At 42.7% G+C, this 24,488-nt stretch overlaps 2 protein-coding genes across 2 annotated transcripts; both read right to left on the bottom strand.

The window, feature by feature from the left end:
- Positions 1 to 1,466: 1,466 nt before the first annotated feature.
- LOC129841004 (zinc finger protein 662-like) lies at positions 1,467 to 12,348 on the bottom strand. The gene is made up of 3 exons (XM_055909097.1): positions 11,923 to 12,348; positions 3,598 to 3,722; positions 1,467 to 3,189 (listed from the first exon to the last, which is right to left on the bottom strand). Exons 1-3 carry the CDS (start codon positions 12,203 to 12,205, stop codon positions 1,891 to 1,893), a joined length of 1,707 nt encoding a protein of 568 aa, XP_055765072.1. The 5' UTR covers positions 12,206 to 12,348; the 3' UTR covers positions 1,467 to 1,890.
- A 2,589-nt stretch (positions 12,349 to 14,937) lies between these two features.
- On the bottom strand, positions 14,938 to 20,265 carry LOC129841002 (oocyte zinc finger protein XlCOF29-like). Its single transcript, XM_055909093.1, has 3 exons — positions 19,797 to 20,265; positions 19,220 to 19,350; positions 14,938 to 19,031 (listed from the first exon to the last, which is right to left on the bottom strand). The coding sequence occupies exons 1-3, from the start codon at positions 20,053 to 20,055 to the stop codon at positions 17,844 to 17,846; spliced, it is 1,578 nt and encodes a 525-aa protein (XP_055765068.1). The 5' UTR covers positions 20,056 to 20,265; the 3' UTR covers positions 14,938 to 17,843.
- Positions 20,266 to 24,488: the final 4,223 nt, after the last annotated feature.

The following is a 24,488-nucleotide window of genomic DNA, read 5'->3' as shown; positions in this document are numbered from 1 at the left end:
GGTCCATGTTCCAGTTGATAGAACCTATAGAAGGCGGGCTGGCCATGGTCTCTACCAGTCTGTTGTCATGGAGACTAAGTTTGGATGTTTTGTGTTTGACTGTCTGTTTCTGATTGGGGTTAACAGTGTTGTTCTCCAGCCCAGAGTTGAGGATGCTGTCCCATCCACTGACCTCCACTATGTCGCCACTAACCTCCAGTTCTGGTCTGCTCGGTGATTCCGTCCCCTGGGCCCATGGCTACACCCGTCTGGGTCTGGGAATCCAAGATGGCCACCCAGATGGCAAGAATCATGCAAGTAAACAGGCGGGCCACAAATAAATAAATAACAGCGCAGTTCAACAGTGGTGTGCAGAACGACATCTCACAATGCACAACTTGTCGATCCTTGTCACAGAGTGGCTATTGCAGCACCGGGTTCCACTCCTATCAGCTAAAAACAAGAAGATGAGGCTCCAGTGGGCACACGATCACCAACACTGGAGGAGGGAGAAACATTGCCTGGTCTGACTAATCCCGGTTCCTGTATGAGTTCATGGACCCATCCTTCCTGGTGTCAATGGTACAGGCTGGTAGCGGGGGTGTAATGCCGGCCAATCTGCAACAGATGCCATCGCGTCAGCATGGACCAACATCTACGTGGAACGTTTCCAACTTGTAGAATCTGCGCCCCTAAGAATTCAGGCTATTCTGGAGGCAAAAGGGGGTCCGACCCGGTACTAGATGGGTGTACCTAATTAACTATGTCTCCCTTACCTTGCTCCTCCCATCTTTAGTCCACTCAGCAGATCAATAGTCTGGTCAGTCTTCTATTGACTCTTTCACCAGCAGCAGATCAGGCTTCCCATCCTCCATGTCTACTTCATGTGCCCTTGACCCAGGCACTCAACCCTAACTGCTCAAAGTCACTTTGAAGCTACAGCAACAAGATTATGTCCATTTGTTTTTGCTGTTCTCCAAATTGCATTTTAGAGTTTTAAATTGTGTAGAAATGCAGTAAATAAGCTTAACTATTATAGAAATTCCATGACCATGGTTCCCCAGACCCTCCTCACATCCCTCTTCCTTCAACAGCAGCACCTCTGGACCCTCCTCTTGGAAGAGACAGGTGATACAGATTACACAGACATACACTGCCTCAGGTACTTACACACAGATAATAAACACACTTTAAACATTTAGTGTTTGCCCATCATCACTACGTTTGAGTCCTACACTGTAGTTACAGAATGACTTCATTGTTGTTAAACCCATCATGGTGGACATAAACATTGCTGTGGGTAAAAATAAGTAAGCTGCGATAAGTCAAAAGTCAGACCAACCTGACTAACTATTTTGACATGTACAGTAGGTTTGTTAGTATTATTTAGTAAGTTATTTGCTTATAAAGCGCTGTTTTGTGTATGCAGAATAGGGTGAGATCAGATATGATGTATGTTAAAGGGAGTTTCAATGAAAGTCTTAGAATTTAAAAGTTCAATTTTGTGTTTATTAAACATAAACACGTTTGAAATACACCATATGAAAACCACATCAACAAAAAATCTGCATGAACTTAATAAACTGTATAAATTCTCATTAAAAGTGTCTTGGGGAAAAAACTAAAGTAGTTGAATGGAAGTAATGAAATAGGCATTTGTGAACATCATATAGCCTCCACAGTACAAACACAATATGTAACAGAGTTTTTAGGCTTATATATACCTTATATATCACACAATGTCTGGATGCAATATTCTACCCAGGAATATTCAACACTGAAATCTGTTACTCTTATTATTCCAAATAGATCTGTGGATCTTTTCTGCTGACAACAATGAAAATGTGTCTTTTAATCTTTAATACAGGATTTGATCTAAACGTCTAACGAGTGGAAAGGTTACTTTCTATGTTATAGAGTGGAATGGTTTTTCTGCTGGTGTATCATGAGGTAGCTTCTCTCAGAGAACCTCTTCCCGCAGTCCGTACAGGTGAACGGCCTCTCTCCCGTGTGGACCTTCAGGTGCATCTTCAGGTTGCCAGCCTGGGCGAAGCGCATGTGACATTGGGTACAGCTATAGGGTTTCTCCCCTGTGTGGACCCTCTGGTGCCTCTTCAAGTCACCAGCCTGGGCGAAGCGCATGTGACACTGGGTACAGCTGAATGGTTTCACCCCTGTGTGGACCCTCTGGTGCCTCTTAAGGCTGGACGAGTGGGAGAAGCGCATATGACACTGGGTACAGCTGAAGGGTTTCACCCCTGTGTGGACCCTCTGGTGGATCTCCAACTTCTGGGGGCAGCTGAAGCTTTTGTTACAGAACATGCAGAGGAACCGTTTCTCATTACTATTGTCTGATGTTGCTCCCCCTGCCTGAGCCTTGGCCCTTTGGTCCTTCGAGTTCAATACCTGATTGAAAAGGATGTTGCCATGTGAATCGGAAGGCCCCATTGTCGTGGACACTGGGTCGCGATCCCTGAGAATGTGTAAAGGGGAGTGGGTGGTGAAATTTAGATTTGTCCCTAAGCTTCCACTGTAATCTAACAAATTTCTGCCCTGTGAGTGCCTGTCTCCTAGATGACTATCTGCATTCCATGTGGGAGGAGCGTCGCCCTCCACTTTCACAGTCACCTCATCTACCACTATAACCTCCTCTTTCTTATCTAGGCACTCTTCAGAGTATACACTACTACTGTACCGGTTCCAGTCCCCTCTAGATAGATCATTCTGTGTCTCTAAACCCAAGGGCACGTTGCCAGGGTCCATCTCTGTAGTGTAAGAACAAGACGGATCATTGCCAGTCTCTAACGCGTCACCTGCATCTCGATGGGAATGAACTGTCCTCGGGCTCGGGTTACCGTAAAGTAAATACTCTGAGCTGGGAGCAGGAGGACAGCCCAGTGGCCCCAGCCCCAGTCTCTCTGAGTCTGACCTGTGATCAGATCCTGTGTGTAAAAGCCTTTGTGTTACAATTAAAGTATCTGTGTCGGTCTCTGATTTGAGGACAGCGTTCAGCGTTCCACTGTCCTCTGTGATGTTGGCTTTGGTCCTGGGCTGGGGCGAGGCGGAGAGGTACTTTGTGGATAAAGGGGATGCCACTCCAGCCGCTGCTTCAGTCTGGATGTTTCTGTTTTGTTGTGGGTCGTCTTTTTCAGTCCTCTCCTGCTTGACCAGAGACGATCCTCCAGGACCTGCAGCCACTGCATCTACAGACTGACACAAGAAGAGCAGAAGTTATTACCGGTACATGAGTTGAATTGGTTAACAATGTCATAGGGAAGTCTCACAAGCTATAAATTAGGATGTAGGCAAGCAATTAAAAAAATTTTTTTTTTAAAAACCTTTATTTAACTAAGCCAGTCAGTTAAGAACAAATTCTTTTTTACAATGACGGCCTACCCGGCCAAACCCTAACGACGCTGGGCCAATTGTGCACTGCCCTATGGGACTCCCAATCACGGACGGTTGTGATACAGCCTGGGATCGAACTAGGGTCTGTAGTGACGCCTCGAGCACTGAGTTGCAGTGTGCAGTGCCTTAGACCACCGCGCCACTCGGGAGCCCCGAAATAAACTGGCCACATTTTATGTACTGCAATTTTTGTTACACTATTACACTAACCTCTATCACCATAATGTGCTGGGATGAGTTTCCACTCCCCTGATCAACAGTGATTGGTTGGTCATCTCTCCATGTATTGTCTCTCACTGGCTTCACAAAGCTCCTGTGGCCTCCAGAGAGATGTCCTTCACCAGAGAGAGTGATTGGGGGAAAAGAGGTGGTTAGGTTAGCTACTGTCAATGCTCAACGCTATATAGTTCACCATTGACAGTTTTGACAGTGGTGTGTCCGAATGCCCATACTTGCGTCCTAAATAGTATGCCGTTTGAGTATGCAAAAACAAAGTGTAATAGTATGCGACATTTCAAAAATCTAGTATACTTTAAATACTAATTTCGCCTTTGACAACAGCTGATCAATTAGATAATGGGATGCGCTACCGAAATCAACGAATAGCGTGAAACAATCCAATCGCGCATGATGCATTCTATTTTCGCATACTGAGAATGCATGTGAATTTTCGATGACCGAGATGGTTTAAATGCCAGGATGTTATACTCATCTCAGCTCTTTATCTAGTAGAATTAGATGCACACTCCCACAATGCATTGGAAGAGGTGAGCTGCGAGTGATTTGCCCTATTTCTCTTTGAGTAGCCAAACATCAAGTAGGCTACTTAATTGGGAAGATGTAGATTTTGTTCTCAAAATAATCGAGTATTGAATCGTAGGCACTACATTGGTGAAAACAGAAGGGTTTTTTTCCACCCAAAGACGTCTTCTGTTTTCTCATTGAAAAGTGCTTCTTGTTCTCTTGGCCATCGTCAGAGCTTTTAAACTAAATACTACACCATCTTTTGATTTCTGAACGTGTCAGCACAGGGGATTCGGGATGTGGCTGCGTTATTGATGTCATGTTAACCAGGCCTTTTGATTTTAACATATAGATTGTTTTAGTTTTGCAGGCTAGACTACCTATTTCATGATTTAATGTATGGGTGCAGCCTTACCAGTGATTCTGATCTCGTTCCCAGTGATCAGTGCTTTAGTTTTATGTTGCTATCCAGGGGTTCTGAATTTGCGATGCATCCGACTGTCCACGTTTTTCTGTGCAATTGCCTTTTTTATTTGAACATTTGATGTGTGTACTAGGTTATTTGATTTAATTTATATACAGTGCATTCGGAAAGTATTCAGACCCCTCAACTTTTCCCACATTTTGTTACGTTACAGCCTTATTCTAAAACGTATTTAAAAAATCTTGCCCTCAATCTACACACAATACCCCATAATGACAAAGCGAAAACAGGTTTTTAGATATTTCTGCAAATATATTACAAATAAAAAACTCCCAAAGGTGCTTCAACAAAGTACTGAGTAAAGGGTCTGATTACTTATGTAAATGTGATATTTCAGTTTTTATTTTTAATAGATTTGCAAAAAAATACCTGTTTTTGCTTTGTCATTATTGGGTATTGTGTGTCGATTAATAAGGCGGAAACAAAACCCAATTTAATCAAATTTAGAATAAGGCAGTAACGTAACAAAATGTGGGGTCTGAATACTTATCGAATGCACTGTATGTTACAGGATTTTGGTTTCACTAATAAATATGTTGAAATGGAACCTAATTCTGTTTATGTGTTCAGTTTTAAATAGGATAGATGGGCTATCTAGGGGTAAGGGCAGGGGTAAGCAACCATGTTCTTTATGGTATGTATTAATTTGTGGATGTCGTTTTGTTGCTAACCTTACTTTGCTACCTGAAAACTTTACGGTTTTTACTTTTTAATTACCTTTTATATTTTTAGTTTTTCCCTCGCTCGACTTTTTTCATTCAACTTTTCACTCCGGACGCTTTATCTGGACGTGGTTCGTCAGGACCTCCACCAGCCGAAGCTAAGTAGTAACATTAACACGTGCCTTCTAATTGCAGTCGCTGTACTCATAATATACAGGAGAACGATCGCCTTACGGCGAGGATAGCTGTGCTTCAAGCCCAGCTTCAGACGCAATCGTTAGGCAAGGGTAATTTCAGTGTAGGAAAGGATGAAACAGCGTCTGTGCCACCAGTAAGTACAGATAGTAGTATAAATCCCCTCGCACAGTCCCCGCAGCCTGACAATTGTCTCATGGCTTCTGGAAGGAAATGCTGTAGGAATGCTCAACCGGTGTCGCTCATTCAGCCGACAGAAACTTTCAACCGGTTCTCCCCATTAAGCAGCGAGTCGGAGTCTGAGGCCGAGTCTTCTCTTGTCTCTACTCCTCCCGTAACGGGATCTGAGACACCGAAGCCTCCCACCATTAGCTCTGACAAATTTTAAACCCTAGTCATTGGCGACTCCATTACCCGCATTATTAGACTTAAAACGAATCATTCAGCGATCATACACTGTTTACCGGGGGGCAGGGCTACCGACATTAAGGCTAATCTGAAGATGGTGCTGGTTAAAGCTAAAACTGGCGAGTGGGCTATGGGGATATTGTTATCTACGTCGGCATCAACGATGTTAGGATTAAACAGTCAGAGAGCTTCAGCATGTAAATCAGCTAGAAAGATGTGTCGGCATCGAGTAATTGTCTCTGGCCCCCTCCCAGTTAGGGGGAGTGATGTCTCACAACTCAATCGCTGGTTGAAAACTGTTTTCTGCCCCTCCCAAAAGATAGAATTTGTAGATAATTAGACCTCTTTCTGGGACTCACCCACAAACAGGACCAAGCCTGGCCTGCTGAGGAGTGACGGACTCCATCCTAGCTGGAGGGGTGCTCTCATCTTATCTACAAACATAGACAGGGCTCTAACTCCCCTAGCTCCACAATGAGATAGGGTGCAGGCCATGTAGCAGGCTGTTAGCCAGCCTGCCAGTTTAGTGGAGTCTGCTACTAGCACAGTCAGTGAGGTCAGCTCAGCTATCCCCATTGAGACCGTGTCTGTGCCTCGACCTAGGTTTGGCAAAACTAAACATGGCGGTGTTCGCTTTAGCAATCTCACTGGAATAAAAACCTCCTCCATTCCTGCCATTATTGAAAGAGATTGTGATACCCCCCAACCCAAATAGGCCTACTTAATGTTAGATCCCTCACTTCCAAGGCAGTTATAGTCAATGAATGAATGAATCACTGATCCTAATCTTGATGTGACTGGCCTGACTGAAACATGGCTTAAGCCTGATAAATTGACTGTGTTAAATGAGGCCTCACCTCCTGGTTACACTAGTGACTATATCCCCCGCGCATCCCGCAAAGGCGGAGGTGTTACTAACATTTACAATAGCAAATTTCAATTTACAAAAAAATAAACAACGTTTTCGTCTTTTGAGCTTCTAGTCATGAAATCTATGCAGCCTACTCAATCCCTTTTTATAGTTACTGTTTACAGGCCTCCTGGGCCATATACAGCGTTCCTCACTGAGTTCCCTTAATTCCTATCGGACCTTGTAGTCATGGCATATAATATTCACATTTTTGGTGACTTTAATATTCACATGTAAAAGTCCACAGACCCACTCCAAAAGGCTTTCGGAGCCATCATCGACTCTTGGTTTTGTCCAACATGTCTCCGGACCTATTCACTGCCACAGTCATACTCTGGACCTAGTTTTGTCCCGCGTAATAAATGTTGTGGATCTTAATGTTTTTCCTCATAATCCTGGACTAATCGGACCACCATTTTATTACGTTTGCAATCGCAACAAATATCCTGCGCAGACCCCAACCAAGGATCATTAAAAGTTGCGCTATAAATTCTCGGACAACCAAAAGATTCCTAGATGCCTTTCCAGACTCCCTCCGCCTACCCAAGGACGCCAGAGTACAAAAATCGGTTAACTACCTAATTTAGGAACTCATTTTAACCTTGTGCAATACCCTAGATGCAGTCGCACCCCTAAAAACCAAAAACATTTGTCTTAAGAAACTAGCTCCCTGGTATACAGAATATACTTGAGCTCTGAAGCAAGCTTCCAGAAAATTGGAACGGAAATGGCGCTACACCAAACTGGAAGTCTTCCGACTAGCTTGGAAAGACAGTACCGTGCAGTACCGAAGAGCCCTCACTGCTGCTCGATCATCCTATTTTTCCAACCTAATTGAGAAAAAGAACAATCCAACATTTATTTTTGATACTGTCGCAAAGCTAACTAAAAAGCAGTATTCCCCAAGAGAGAATGGCTTTCACTTCAGCAGTGATAAATTCATAAACTTCTTTGAGGAAAAGATCATGATCATTAGAAAGTGAATTACCGACTCCTCTTTACATCTGCCTATTCCTCCAAAGCTCAGTTGTCCTGAGTCTGCACAACTCTGCCAGGACCTAGGATCAAGGGAGTCACTCAAGTTTTCCAGTACTATATCTCCTGACACATTGATGAAAATAATCATGGCTTCTAAACCTTCAAGCTGCATATTGGACCCTATTCCAACTAAACTACTGAAAGAGCTGCTTCCTGTGCTTGGCCCTCCTATGTTGAACATAATAAACGTCTCTCTATCCACCGGATGTGTACCAAACTCGCTAAAAGTGGCAGTAATAAAGCCTCTCTTGAAAAAGACAAACCTTGACCCAGAAAATATTTTAAAAACTAAATCGGCCTATATCGAATCTCCCATTCCTCTCAACAATTTTAGAAAACCTGTTGCGCAGAAACTCACTTCCTTCCTGAAGACAAACAATGTATACAAAACACTTCAGTCTGGTTGTAGACCCCATCATAGCACTGAGACTGCACTTGTGAAGGTGGTAAATGCCATTTTAATGGCGTCAGACCGAGGCTCTGCATCTGTCCTCGTGCTCCTAGATCTTAGTGCTGCTGTCACGACTTCTGCCGAAGTCGTTGCCTCTCCTTGTTCGGGCGGTGTTCGGCGGTCGACGTCACCGGTCTTCTAGCCATCATCGATCATTTTTCATTGGTTTTGTCTTGTCTTCCCACACACCTGTTTTCAATCCCATCCATTACCTGTTGTGTATTTAACCCTCTGTTTCCCCTCATGTCTTTGTCAGAGATTGTTATTTGTCAAGTGTTGTGTTTATTGTGTATAGGTGTGCGACGGGTCATCGTACCCATATTTGTTTTATGTTTTCCTATGAGTGTTATGGAGCAGATTACTGGGACTATAATTAAAAAACTCCATTCTACACTCTATTTGACTCTCCTGCGCCTGACTTCCCTGCCACTTATACATGCAACTGTGACAGCTGCTTTTGTTACCATCGATCACCACATTCTTTTGGAGAGATTGGAAACCCAAATTGGTCTACACAGACAAGTTCTGGCCTGGTTTAGATCTTATTTGTCGGAAAGATATCAGTTTGTCTCTGTGGATGGTTTGTCCTCTGACAAATCAACTGTAAATTGCAGTGTTCCTCAAGGCTCCGTTTAAGGACCACTATTGTTTTCACTATATATTTTACCTTTTGGTGATGTCATTCGGAAACATAATGTTAACTTTCACTGCTATGCAGATGACACACAGCTGTACATTTCGATGAAACATGTTGAAGTCCCAAAATTGCCCTCACTGGAAGCCTGTGTTTCAGACATAAGGAAGTGGATGGCGGCAAATGTTCTACTTTTAAACTCGGACAAAACAGAGATGCTTGTTCTAGGTCCCAAGAAACAAAGATCTTCTGTTAAATCTGACAATTCATCTTGATGGTTGTAAAGTCGTCTCAAATAAAACTGTGAAGGGCCTCGGCGTTACTCTTGACCCTGATCTCTTTGACGAACATATCAAGACTGTTTCAAGGTCAGCTTTTTTCCATCTACGTAACATTGCAAAAATGTGAAATTTTCTGTCCAAAAATGATGCAGAAAAATTAATCCATGCATTTGTTACTTCTAGGTTAGACTACTGCAATGCTCTACTTTCCAGCTATCCGGATAAAGCACTAAATAAACTTCAGTTAGCGCTAAACACGGCTGATAGAATCTTGACTATTGATCATATTACTCCAGTGCTAGCCTCTCTACACTGGCTTCCTGTTACGGCAAGGGCTGATTTCAAGGTTTTACTGCTAACCTACAAAGCATTACATGGGCTTGCTCCTACCTATCTTTCCGGTTTGGTCCTGCCGTACATACCTACGGTCACAAGACACAGGCATCCTTACTGTCCCTAGAATTTCTAAGCAAACAGCTGGAGGCAAGGATTTCTCCTATAGAGCTCAATTTTTATGGAATGGTCTGCCTATCCATGTGAGAGACACAGACTCGGTCTCAACCTTTAAGTCTTTATTGAAGACTCATCTCTTCAGTAGGTCCTATGATTGAGTGTAGTCTGGCCTAGGAGTGTGAAGCTGAACAGAAAGGCACTGGAACAACGAACCGCCCTTGCTGTCTCTGCCTGGCCAGTTCCCCTCTCTCCACTGGGATTCTCTGCCTCAAACCCTTTTACAGGGGCTGAGTCACTGGCTTACTGGTGCTCTTCCATGCCATCCCTAGGAGGGGTGTGTCACTGACGTGATCTTCCTGTCCGGGTTGGTGCCCCCCTTGGGATGTGCCGTGGCGGAGATCTTTATGGGCTATACTCGGCCTTGTCTCAGGATGGTAAGTTGGTGGTTTGAATATATCCCTCTAGTGGTGTGGGGGCTGTGCTTTGGTAAAGTGGGTGGGGTTATATCCTGCCTGTTTAGCCCTGTCCGGGGGTATCGTCGGGCGGGGCCAGTGTCTCCCGACACCTCCTGTCTCAGCCTCCAGTATTTATGCTGCAGTAGTTTGTGTCGAGGGGCTAGGGTCAGTCTGTTATATCTGGAGTATTTCTCCTGTCTTATCCGGTGTCCTGTGTGAATTTAAGTATGCTCTCTCTAATTCTCTTTCTCTCTCGGAGGACCTGAGCCCTAGGACCATGCCTCAGGACTACCTGGCCTGATGACTACCTGGCCGTGCTGCTGCTCCAGTTTCAACTGTTCTGCCTGCGGCTATGGAACCCTGACCTGTTCACCGGACGTTCTACCGGTCCCAGACCTGCTGTTTTCAACTCTAGAGACAGGAGGAGCGGTAGAGATACTCTGAATGATCGGCTATGAAAAGCCAACTGACATTTACTCCTGAGGTGCTGACCTGTTGCACCCTTGACAACCACTGTGATTATTATTATTTGACCCTGCGGGTCATCTATGAACATTTGAACATCTTGGCCATGTTCTGTTATAATCTCCACCCGGCACAGCCAGAAGAGGACTGGCCACCCCTCATAGCCTGGTTCTTCTCTAGGTTTCTTCCTAGGTTCTGGCCTTTCTAGGGAGTTTTTCCTAGCCACCGTGCTTCTACACCTGCATTGCTTGCTGTTTGGGGTTTTAGGCTGGGTTTCTGTACAGCACTTTGTGACATCAGCTGATGTAAGAAGGGCTTTATAAATACATTTTAATTGAATCACCCATTTCGTATGATATATTACGAATTTGCAAAACATATATGCTATGAATTCTACATGGGGGCTAGTTGGCTAACATTAGCTAGGTTAGGGTTAAGAGTTAGGTAAAAGTGTTAAGGTTAGGGGAAGGGTTAGCTAACATGCTATGTAGTTGCAAAGTACCTAAAAAGAAGTAAGTAGTTAAAGTTGCCAATTAGCTAAAATGCTCAAGTTGTCCGTAATGAGATTCAAACTCGCAACCTTCGGGTTGCTATATGTTTGCGTTATCCAACATTTTTTTTTGCCATAAGTAGCCATCTGCCTTATGTAACCATACCAAACATAACCTATCATACTAATTTGGTCTCCCAGATTTACATTTTACTATGTTACATCTAGTCTATGAGACCAGGCTGACTCCTGGGCTACAGTGTAGGTCGAATGTGACAAGTTAACTATAACCAGCCTGAGTAGGCCTATTCTATTTAGAGAAATTAATCGATTTGGAAATTAGCCATTATCAAGTTGGTTAATGTAATCTCTGTTGAATTTGTAAAAATCCACCGCACTCAGTCCTGCCCCACCTACTCAGCCAGTCAGGAGTAGCTACTGCGTTGCGGCCGTTGCATACTGCATACTTTTTTACTAATTGGTACTTGCTAAATAGTATGCGACGATGAGTACACAGTATGCAGTTTAAGTATGGTATTCGGACATAGCCACTGTCTAGAATTGCCACGGATGTAAGGTAACACTTCGCAAAACTTCTTGATATACTATTTATAGATTGATTATGTTCCATTCATCATCTTATTTTCACTGAGTAAATAAATGCAGTAAATAAAAAAATATGGTTTAGAATATGATATTGTCTTTGTGCAAGATTGCTAAGTAATCAGGGAATTATTGCATACTATTCCAAAACTGTCAAAGACCCAATTCTGGTTAACTATGTGGTTAATAACGCATCTAAAGTCACACATGCGCAGAGGGGAACGGGGCAACAGGCCCAGAAGCCTGGTCCTGCAAAATGTACCTCTTGCCATCCCTCTGTATTGGTCGAGGATCTTGACACTACTGGGACGACTGGCGAGGACGCGCTCTCGCATTGTCCTCTCTGCACGATCCCGTGCAACCTTCAGTTCCAATAGCTGTAGTTTCCTCCGCAATCCCCGGTTTTCTTTCTGGCTTTGAGTTATTTCCAATCGAAACACTGCATAGTCGTCGTCTACGAGTTTACAGATCTCTGCTACGGCTGCATTCGCTAGCACCTCCATAACGGAGGCTATTTGAGTGTGAAAAACCACACAGTTAGCCATTGTTAGTAGCTAGCTAGCGTTACCTAGATAACATCTATCAGTATTTTGAGTTCCAGGGTTAATACATGTCTAAATAACAACAAAAACGCTTAACGTGGAAATTGTTCTTGGTCGTTCTTGATTCCGTTTACTTCTTCTTTGGTAGATTGGCGGTCTTTAACGTTTCAGGTGCATGCCGCCACCTACTGTGCTGGAGTGCGTGGTCAATCACAATTCTCAAAGCTCTACTTTGATAGAAAAGAAACCCATAAAACTAAATCCTCATACTACTAAGAAAATAAAAAAGAGCCATACTAACTTCCAACAGTCCTTCTCCCATCCCCCAAATCCCTTCCAACCCCCCCAACCTTAATGATCCTACACTTGAATATCTCACTCTCCTCAACATACCTGTAACAATACAACACATGCTCCACTGTTACATCAACCATGCACTCCAGACGCAAAGCATTATGCTTACCGAACACAAACTGTAACTTCCTAATCTGACCTTTGAACCTTGGTCCACTGACCTTTCTTTAGAGGGCATATAAATCCTGGCCCTTGGGCTCAGAGTCCCACCTCTTCTGCCACACATCTATCACAATGGCTCTGATCTTACATTTGGTCTCACCTCTACCCAGTGGTAGAGTTCATCTGTTTGTCTTCTACATTCAGTATTTGAATATCTAGTTCAGGAATGTATACGCCTGTTCCTGTGCGACCACTATCTGGGTCGTTTACTTCTTCATGTGATTTTCCGTCAGAATGGACGCTTTGATGCGTATTGCTGCTGTTCACAGGTCAGAGTGTGAATCGTACATTTTGGTCCCAAAAAGAGAGAAAAGGGGGAAACATTTAAATTGCACCACTATCTAACTCTGCACCTATACGCTATCCCCCCAACCCACCACCCCATCCCATTACTTTGGCCCCAAGAGATCCTACATCAGGCCGCCGGTCTGGGAGGATGGAACCCCTTCCCTCAAAACTCCCTGTAGATGTTCTGTACTAAAATCTCTCACACCCTAATATTTCTCTGCTGCTGCAACTTCCACATCTATCTTTGATTTCTGTGATTTCCGCTCCATCATTGCAGTGCAGTTGATCACCATGGCTATAAACGCAAGACATCCAACCTTTCTAAAACGTATCCTCTCTGGATCTCTTTCATTCGCTCTAAGTTATTGTCTAACTTGGTGGGAAAGTGGCCAAAGTAGCTGATTTGTGTCAAAAGGTGAATGTTGGAAGTCATGTCACAATGGGCCCTTTAGAATGCTGAGGAAATCCCATGAAAGTAGATGGACAAAAAGCTTAATAGTTTAAAAAGTATCAAATATATCAAACACTTGTTTTAAAGTATATGACAACTGTAATAATAGAGAACAGATGAAAATGAGGTACTGAAGTTAAGTAAATTAAAAATATATATATTTCACAACGTATTTGGACAACAGGGGGATGGATGTTCATGAAGTCCTCTCTGGGCTGGAGGAGGATCAGTGGGTAGAGGGACTCTCTGCCTGGAACGGGGAACCCTTTTCCCTCGGAGCCCCTCTGACCCCAGGGTGGACACACATTAACTGAACATAGCATACTGTACATCTATAATTCATTATTTGAAATGCAAATGTAGACCGTTCCTTTTATTTTTTATTTATTATTTCCTTTTATTTTTTATGCTAATTAAGACAGAACTAATGCAAGCAGTGAAATATGATACCAATGTTTTAGTCAAGATTCATACCTGGGAGATGTCTGAAGTGAAAATGTAATACACTGGGTTGTGATAGCTTTAGTATCTCTGTAGCGCATCTGACTGGAAGCAAGTTTGTGGTTGAGAAATTAACACTGGATCCTGCAGGGTATTATTTTCTGTGGTCGCAGCTTGTATCCACTGTGCGTACCCTCTCTCGTAAAACAACGTCAAGATGGGCTTGTCGATCTGGACAGCAGATCCTTGTGGAAGGAGTGTGTGTACTGGTCTCAATGATTTTGTGACTTCTTACCTGAAGAAAACAAAAATTGTGGCACTTCTAACAGACTGAGTCAGCAGGGCTATTAATGCAAAGTGAGACCAAATGTTGCTATGATAACCAGGGAAATGTCACCAACGAAGTTACATGAGTGGGAAGTTAGCGCAATGAAAGCAGTTGAGGTTACTAAAACAGCTCTCTATCCTTTTATTGGTATAAACTATTCCTGTTCTGATTTCATATTTGAAAAGCAGAGGAAGATTTCCTACACTAACTTTTTGTCTAACTTCTTGGGAAAGTGGTCAGAATATCAGTTGTTCTAAAAAAAATGTATGGGGTTACCAAAACAGCTGTATCGTTAGATATTTTTGCCCCGATTTCAGATTTGAATAGCAGAAAAGTAGAGGAAGAGTTCAAACACACACTTTTTGTGAAAGTGGTCAAAGTAGCAGATTTTTGTCAAAAGTTACATTGTTGTTTACAGTGAATATAATAGAATGTTGGAGGTCATGATGTCACAATGGACCACCTTTAGAATGTTGAGGAAATCCCATGAAAGTGGATTTCCAATGCCTTGCAAAGAAGGGCACCTATTGGTAGATTGGTACATATAAAAAAAGCAAACATTGAATATCCCTTTGAGTATGGTGATGTTATTAATTACACTTTGGATGGTGTATCAATACACCCAGTCACTACAAAGAAACAGGTGTCCTACCTAACTCAGTTGCCGGAGAGGAAGGAAAACGCTCAGGGATTTCACCATGAGGTCAATGGTGACTTTAAAACAGTTACAGAGTTTAATGGCTGTGATAGGAGAAAACTGAGGATGGATCAACAACATTGTAGTTACTCCACAATACAAACATAAATTACAGAGTGAAAAGGAAGCCTTTACAGAATAAAAATATTCCAAAACATGCATTCTGTTTGCAACAAGACACTAACGTAATACTGCAAAACATGTGGCAAAGCAATTCACTTTTTGTTCTGAATACAAAGTGTTATGTTTCGGGCAAATCCAATACATCACTGAGTACCACTCTACATATTTTCAATCATAGTGTTGGCTGCATCATGTTGTGGGTATGCTTGTTATCTTTAAGGACTGGGGAGTTATTTCAGGATAAAAAATAAATTGAAATGGACCACAGGCAAACTCCAAGAGGAAAACCTGGTGCAATCTACTTTCCACCAGACACTGGGAGATTAATTCACCTTTCAGCATGACAACCTAAAACACAAGACCAAATCTACACTGGAGTTTCTTACCAAGAAGACAGTGAATGTTCCTGAGTGGCCGAGTTACAGTTATGACTAAAATTACTTGAAAATCTATGGCAAGACCTGAAAACGGTTGTCTAGCAATGATCAACAACTACTTTGAAAGAGATTGAAGAATTTTGAAAATAATAAATGGGAAAATGTTGCACAATCCAGGTGTGGAAAGCTCTTAGAGACTTACAGCTGTAATCACTGCCAAAAGGTGCTTCTACAAAGTATTGACTCAGGGGTGTGAACACTTATGTAAATGAGATATTTCTGTATTTCATTATCAATACATTTGCAAAAATTTCTAAAAACATGTTTTGGAATTCAGGCTGTAACACAACAAAATATGGAATAAGTCAAAGGGTATGAATACTTTCACTGTATATTCCGGACTCTGACAAAGCTCGTACTAATATTTCTTAATTTCTACTTATATATAAATATATATTTTTAAACATTTATTTAACTAAGCAAGTCAGTTAAGAACAAATTATTATTTAAAATGACGGCCTACACCAGCCAAACCCGGACGACACTGGGCCAATTGTGCGCCGCCCTATGGGACTCAATCACGGCCGGTTGTGATACAGCCTGGATTCGAACCAGGGTGTCTGTAGTGACGCCTTTAGCACTGAGATGCAGTGCCTTAGACCGCTACGCCACTCGGGATTGTGTGTATTGTTTTGTATTACTTGGTATTAATTACTGCACTGTTGGAGCTAGAAACACAAGCATTTGGCTGCACCTGCGATAGCATCTGCAAATCTGTGTATGCGACCAGTGAACTTTGATTTGATTAGATTTGTTAAAGCGCTGTCGGGTGAATGCAGAATAGGGTGAAAACCACACATACACAGACCTCAACTAAGAATCTGCATTAACTTGATAAACTGCATTCATTTTCTCATTAAAAGTGTCTTAGGAAAAAAATAAGTTGGTGAATGGATGTATAAAATAGGCATTTGTGAACAACTATATAGCCTACACCAATGGTCAATCCTCAACCAGTCAATCTTCAAGGCATTCCACACCAAACATTTCTGTAGAAAAACCGACGATAAAGGCTGTGATAAAGGCTTGCGCTCCATCTTTAAAATTGTATATTTGTGTTGTGCTGTTGGCGGTAGGTGCTGTTACCGGTTAAGCAAAGTCTTCCCATTTTGAACCATTTAATTTGTCTGTAATGACAAACCTACCAGGCAGACCGAGAGATCTGTGGCTAAATCGAGTGCGCCTACTGCACTGGCCAATCGGATAGCTCAAATCACTCTGCCTACAGAGCTTCCACAGTAAAGTTTGATACTAGCCTACGTAAGACTTAATAACTTTTAAAACCATGACCACAGAGACTGTCAAAGAATACAGTGAAGAGCTGCTGTTTTTATGAGTGAGTTCATGTAAAAAAAAGAAGACATCTGCACCATTGCAAAACATAAAACGCTCTTCTCTACTACTTCCACTCGCGATGCAGCTGCAATGAATGAGTAGCCAAGTGTATTGCTAGCCCTGCGTTTGTTATTATTATTAGTCCATTGTTGTGTCTATTTTTAGAGGAATATTTCACTTTCTCTGGTCATAGGAACATGAATTTGGGCATGAGGCAGATGCGGCCATCAGGTGGAAGACGGTGTCCCCTCTCTCTGTTCAGTCTCACCAGAGGAAAGGTAGGTAGGAGAGAGCAGTGACTGTAAGAAGTGGACCCTCTGCTGTTCTCTCCCTCCACTGAGACTAATGTTGTGTTCAAAACAACTGGGAACTCTGAAAAAATTGAGATCTAACTGGATTTTTTGTTTTTTTGAACGGTCATGAATTACAAGTCAGAAACTCTGGCATCTTTCTAGACCTCCGACTTTCCATCCTGAAGACCACTGACATGATTTGACCTCGTTTTTTCCCAGAGTTCCCATTTGTATTGAAAGCACCATGACAATCAGATGCAGGTACCATCAGTCCAGTAAAATAAAAAAGCAAATTATTTCAATTTATGCTTAGCAAGTTGCTACACCAACTGATCTATTTTGTAAACAAAGCTTGACTTTTGAAATATGGTCTGAGAAGAACAATATTGGCAGGCCAGGCATATAGCCAGTATGCTGTGATAATGTATTAGGCCGACTGCACAAACCTCATTCTTACAGAACTGTTAAGTAATGTTTAAAAAAAATTCTGAGTGATAGATCAATGAAAGTGATCTTGAATAGGTTGGTGACCACTGGCCTACACAGTACAAACACACATTTTTTTTAGGCACAAAGCCTGGATGCAATATTCTACCCAGGAATATTCAACACTGAAATCTGTGACTCTTGTTAATCAACATTTTCTTCTGACAACAATGAAAGTTAATCTTTTAAAATGCAGGGTTTGATCTAAACGTCAGAAGCTATCGAGTCAAATGTTTACTTTCTATGTTATAGAGTGGAATGGTTTTTCTGCTGGTGTATCCTGAGGTAGCTCTTCTCTGAAAATCTCTTCCCGCAGGGCGTACAGGCGAACAGCCTCGCTTCAGTGTGGATCTTCAAGTGCATCTTCAGATGGTGCTGGTGGGAGAACCTCTTCTCACACTGGGGGCAGCTGTAAGGTCTCTCTCCTGTGTGGACCCTCTGGTGCCTCTTCAGGTCACCAGCCTGGGCGAAACACATGTGACACTGGGTACAGCTGAAGGGTTTCTCCCCTGTGTGTACCCTCTGGTGCCTCTTCAGGTTGCCAGCCTGGGCGAAGCGCATAGAACACTGGGTACAGCTAAAGGGTTTCACCCCTTGTTTTTTGCCAGATGTTGCTCCCCCTCCCAAAGCCTGGGCTCTAGCCCTGTCTTTTGAGTTCAATGCCTGATCCAAAAGGGAGCAGCTGTGTGAATCAGAAGGCCCCATTGACGTGGACACTGGGTCGCGATCCCGGAACGGGTGGACGACGTTTGGATTTGTCTCTAAGCTTTCCCTGTAATCTAAGAAATCTCTGCCTTGTGAGTGTCCGTCTCCTAGGTGACTATCTGCATTCCATGTGGGAGGAGCGTTGCCCTCCACTTTCACAGTCACTTCGTCTACGACTATAACCTCTCCTTTGTTATCTAGGCAGCCTTCAGAGTATACACTACTGCTGTACCGGTTCCAGTCCCCTCTAGATAGATCATTCTGTGTCTCTAAATCCAAGGATACGTTGCCAGGGTCCATCTCTGTAGCGTAAGTACAAGACAGGTCATCAACGCCAGTGTATAACACCTCACCATCTCCACGAGAATGAACCGTCCTCTGGACCTGGTGAAATATCGGTAAGTATTCTGAGCCGGGAACAGGAGGACAGCCCACTGGCCCCAGCCCAAGTATCTCTGCGTCTGACCTATGGTCAGATCCTGTGTGTAAGAGCCTGTGTGTTACAGTTAAAGTCTCAGTGTCCGTCTCTGACTTGAGGACAGCGTTTGGCGTTCCACAGACCTCCGTGACGCTGCGTTGGGAACTGGACTGCGCTGGAGCGGTGTCCTCTGTGACAACAGGGCGCGCTCCAGTCGGTCCAGACTGGTTGTCTCTGCTTAGCTGTGGGTCCTCCTCTCCTTCAGACCTCTCCAGCTTGACCCCAGGACCAGCAGCCTCTGCATCTGCAGTCTGACACAAGAGGAGAGGAGGTTGTTACCAGTAAATTAGTAAAATTGGATAAATGTTGTAGGGAAGAAAGTTTCACAAGCTCCCTTACGGCAGATAAATAAGGATGTACATGTAAGCAAGTGAATAGCCGGCCACATTTGATTCACAAAGTAACTGTAGTTTTTTTTATGTAACACTATTACACAAACCTCTTTCACGATAATGGGCTGGGTTGAGGTTCCACTCCCCTCATCAAGAGTGATTGGTTGGTCATCTCTCCATGTATTGTGTCCCACTGGCTTCACAAAACTTCTGTGGCCTCCAGTGAGATGTCCTTCACCTGAGAGAGTGATTGGGGGAAAAGAGATGGTTAGGTTAGCTAATGATAGCTAATGCTCAACGCTATATTTGTACTCTATTGACAGTTTTGACACTGACTATAATTGGTAAGGATGTAAGATAACGCTTCTCATAAATTATTGATATACTATTTATTGAGAAATGTATTATGTTTGATGCATCCCAATGTTTTCATTGAGTTACTAATAGGACATGCAGTAAATCAAGAATTTGATAAGAATATGGTTAGAATATCATATTGTGTCTTTGCTCAAGATAGTTAAGTAAACAGGCGAATTATTGCATACTATCCAAAAAATGACCAAGACCCAATTCTGAGTAACACCTCTGAACACATGTGCAGAGGTGAACGGTGCGTCAGGCACTGAGCTATATATGAACCGCGACAGTCCGCACAAGCTCGGCCTTCTGCAACATGTACAGTACCTCTTGCCATTCCTCTGTAGCGGTCGAGGATCTTGACACTACTGGGACGACTGGTGAGGACGCGCTCCCGTGTTACCCTCAGTTCTAGTAGCTGTAGTTTCCTCCGCAATGCCCTGTTTTCTTTCTGGCTTTGAGACATTTCCAAACGAAACACTGCATAGTCGTCATCTACGAGTTTACAGATCTCTGCCACGGCTGCATTTGCTAGCACCTCCATAATGGAGGCTATTTGAGTGTGAAAAACCATACTGTTAGCCATTGTTAGCTAACGTTATGTGCTAACTAGCTGGCTAGCGTTACCTCGATAATCGATAACATCTGTCAACCAAGTGCTGTAAGTATGTGATGTTGTGCAGTTAAATTGTTCATTTCGAGTTCCATGGTGTTAATAAACGTATATATAACAACAACTCTAACGTGGAAATTGGTCTTGTTCGCTGTTCTTTTCCGGTTACACTTCTTCTTTGGGTTTTATGTCGAACTACACGCAAAAAGGTGTATTGTCGCCACCAACTGTGCGGAATGAAATAAAAGATCCCAAAATACTAAATGAATGTGGATAAAAATACTGACTACCCGAAAATCTCTCATCAACATGATCCTTTCTTCATCTGTTTAAATCAATAATCCATGTCTGATCCCTACACAGGCTCTGCAATAATCCTTGTAAATCTTCCGCTGTGAAACACTAAAGACCCAGATACTTTTCCTGCTGCAGCCACAATGAGTTCCTTTCTACTTGAGCTGTGCAGTTTCACAGCTGCAATGACAGCAATTTCCAAACACCTGAAGGTACCACGTTCATCTGTACAAACAATAGTATGCAAGTATAAACACCATGGGACCACGCAGCCGTCATACCGCTCAGGAAGGAGACGCGTTCTGTCTCCTAGAGATGAACGTACTTTGGTGCGAAAAGTGCAAATCAATCCCAGAATAACAGCAAAGGACCTTGTGAAGATGCTGGAGGAAACAGGTACAAAAGTATTTATATCCACAGTAAAACGAGTCCTATATTGACATAACCTGAAAGGCCGCTCAGCAAGAAAGAAGCCACTGCTCCAAAACCGCCATAAAAAAGCCAGACTACAGTTTGCAACTGCATCTGGGGACAAAGATCGTACTTTTTGGAGAAATGTAATCTGGTCTGATGAAACAAAAATACAACCGTTTAGCCATAATGACCATCGTTATGTTTGGAGGAAAAAGGGGGATGCTTGCAAGCCGAAGAACACCATCCCAACCGTGAAGCACGGGGGTGGTAGCATCATGTTGTGGGGGTGCTTTGCTGCAGGAGGGACTGGTGCACCTCACAAAATAGATGGCATCATGAAGTAGGAAAATTATGGGGATATATTGAAGCAACATCTTAAGACATCAGTCAGGAAGTTAAAGCTTGGTCGCAAATGGGTCTTCCAAATGGACAATGACCCCAAGCATACTTCCAAAGTTGGTTCAAAATGGCTTAAGGACAACAAAGTCAAGGTATTGGAGTGGCCATCGCAAAGCCCTGACCTCAATCTAATAGAACATTTGTGGGAAGAACTGAAACAGCGTGTGCGAGCAAGGAGGCTACAAGGAGGCCTACAAACCTGACTCAGTTACAACAGCTCTGTTAGGACCCAACTTATTGTGGGAAGCTTGTGGAAGGCTACCCGAAACGTTTGACCCAAGTTAAACAATTTAAAGGCAATGCTACCAAATAATAATTGAGTGTATGTAAACTTCTGACCAACCAGGAATGTGATGAAAGAAATGAAAGCTGAAATAAATCATTCTATCTACTATTATTCTGACATTTCACATTCTTAAAGTAAAGTGGTGATCCTAATTTTTACTAAGATTAAATGTCAGGAATTGTGAAAAATTGAGTTTAAATGTATTTGGCTAAGGTGTATGTAAACTTCCGACTTCAACTGTACTTCAACCAAAGTAACTCCACTATGTACCCTAGCAAATGTCTTCCCCAACAAGTCAGCTTTGTCTTTATCAGTTACAGACATTTTTTGACCCACAACCAAAACTGGAATTCGAGTGGACTTGCTTCTTCCAGTCATCTTCTTTAACATATACCATACATCCCCCAGCTCAGTGAATAATAATTTTTCCTTAACTGACTTGCCTAGTTAAATAAAGGTTAAATAAATACAATTAAAAAAAATAAGTTCTGCTCTACAAGAGACATGTTGTCTCCATGCATTTCTCTTGCCAGACTTAATGAACTTACGTAATAAAGCTTTCTTCCTTTGGAAACCAAATAGATTCTCAGGAGTCATATTTCTACACAACTGTCACGTTCTGACCTTAGTTCCTTTTTTATGTCTTTATTTTGGTTTGGTCAGGGTGTGAGTTGGGGTGGGCATTCTATGTTCTATATACTATGTTTTGTTCTATGTGTTGTATTTCTGTGTTTGGCCTAGTATGGTTCCCAATCAGAGGCAGCTGTCCATCATTGTCTCTGATTGAGAACCATACTTAGGTAGCCTGTTCCCACCTGTGTTTGTGGGTAGTTGTTTCCTATTTTGTGTTTGTTTCACCATTCAGGACTGTTTCGATTTATGTTGTCATTCACTTTGTTATTTTTGTCTTTTTCCCGTGTTCAGTTAATAAATTTAACATGGACACTTACCACGCTGTATTTTGGTCTGATCCTTCATATTCCTCATCTGAAGAAGAAGAAAATCGTTACAACAACACTCTGTAAGCCCTATTTCTTTCTCAAATAGCTGCAGTGAACTCTTCAGTCCACCAAGGAATCACCTTCCTTTTCTCACCCACTTCACTCACTGGCACATGCCTTCGGAAAGTATTCAGACCCCTTGACTTTTTCCACATTTTGTTACATTACAGCCTTATTCTAAAATGGATTAAATAAAACAAACCCTCATCAATCTACACACAATATCCCATAATAACCAACTGAAAACATGTTTTAGAAATTTTTGCAAATTACAAATAAAAAACAGAAATACATTATTTACATAATTATTCTGACCCTTTGCTATGAGACTCGAAATTGAGCTCAGGTGCATCCTGTTTCCATTGATCAGTCTTGAGATGTTTTTAAAACTTGATTGGAGTCCACCTGTGGTAAATTCAATTGATTAGAAATGATTTGGAAAGGCACACACCTGTCTATATAAGGTCCCACAGTTGACAGTGCATGTCAGAGCAAAAACCAAGCCATGAGGTTAAAGGAATTGTCCGTAGAGTTCCAAGACAGGATTGTGTCGAGGCACAGATCTGGGGAAGGGTACCAAAAAATGACTGCAGCATTGAAGATCCCCAAGGACACAGTGGCCTCCATCATTCTTAAATGCAAGAAGTTGGGAACCACCAAAGCTCTTCCTAGAGCTGGCCGCTGAGCCAAACTGAGCAATCGGGGGAGAAGGGCCTTGATCAGGGAAGTGACTAAGAACCCGATGGTTACTCTGACAGAGCTCTAGAGTTCCTCTGTGGAGATGGGAGAACCTTCCAGAAGGACACCATCTCTGCAGCACTCCACCAATCAGGCCTTTATGGTAGAGTGGCCAGGCAGAAGCCACTCAGTAAAAGACACATGACAGCCCGCTTGGAGTTTGCCAAAAGGCACCTCAGACCATGAGAAACAAGATTCTCTGGTCTGATGAAACCAAGATTGAACTCTTTGGCCTGAATGCCAAGTGTCATGTCTGGAGGAAACCTGGCACCATCCCTATGGTGAAGCATGGTGGTGGCAGCATCATACTGTGGGGATGTTTTTCAGCAGCAGGGTCTGAGAGAGGCAAAGATGAACAGAGCAAAGTACAGAGAGATACTTGATGAAAACCTGCTCCAGAGCGCTCAGGACCTCAGACTGGGGCGAAGGTTCACCTTCCAACAGCACAACGACCCTAAGCACACAGCCAAGACAATGCAGGAGTGGCTTCAGGACAAGTCTCTGAATGTCCTTGAGTGGCCCGGACTTGAACCCGATCTCTGGAGAGACCTGAAAATAGCTGTGCAGCAACGCTCCCCAACCAACGTGACAGATCTTGAGAGGATCTGCAGAGAGGAATGGGAAAAACTCCCCAAATACAGGTGTGCCAAGCTTGTAGCGTCCTACCCAAGACGACTCAATGCTGCCAAAGGTGCTTCAACAAAGTACTGAGTAAAGGGTCTGAATGCTTATGTAAATTAAACATTTCTAAAAACCTGTTTTTGCTTTGTCATTATGGGGTATTGTGTGTCGATTGAGGGTGGAAAAAAACAATATAATACATTTTAGAACAAGGCTGTAATGTAAGAAAATGGGGAAAAAGTCAAGGGGTCTGAGTACTTCCCGAAGGCACTGTATACATTTGTAGCACTCAAAATTAGAGAGGTCACAGAGGCAGAACATACATCAACCAGCTTCTCTAAAGACAACTCTCCAACAGACCTTAAGCAGTGATTACCAAACTTTTCCCAGTCTGCTTTATGAAAGCCCCATCTTCTGAATGGTACTTTATCTGGAATAGGAACATCACAGTTCATGGTAGACCAAATCAGGAACAAATCATGGTAACCGAAATCGGGAAATGATCACTTCAATAGAATCAGTAGAATCATTCATTACATTACATTACATTCACACTTAGATGCAATAGAGTTAGAAGCCATTGTGAGTTCCAGGCAGGATGTAACCCCTCTAACAACAACTATTGTACCACATCCACCGTTAAGACATACTAA

This window comes from Salvelinus fontinalis, chromosome 42 (genome assembly GCF_029448725.1).
Source record: "Salvelinus fontinalis isolate EN_2023a chromosome 42, ASM2944872v1, whole genome shotgun sequence".
Lineage (NCBI taxonomy): Eukaryota > Metazoa > Chordata > Actinopteri > Salmoniformes > Salmonidae > Salvelinus > Salvelinus fontinalis.
Note: the sequence above shows the minus strand (reverse complement) of the source record. Positions and strands in the feature narration are given on the sequence as shown.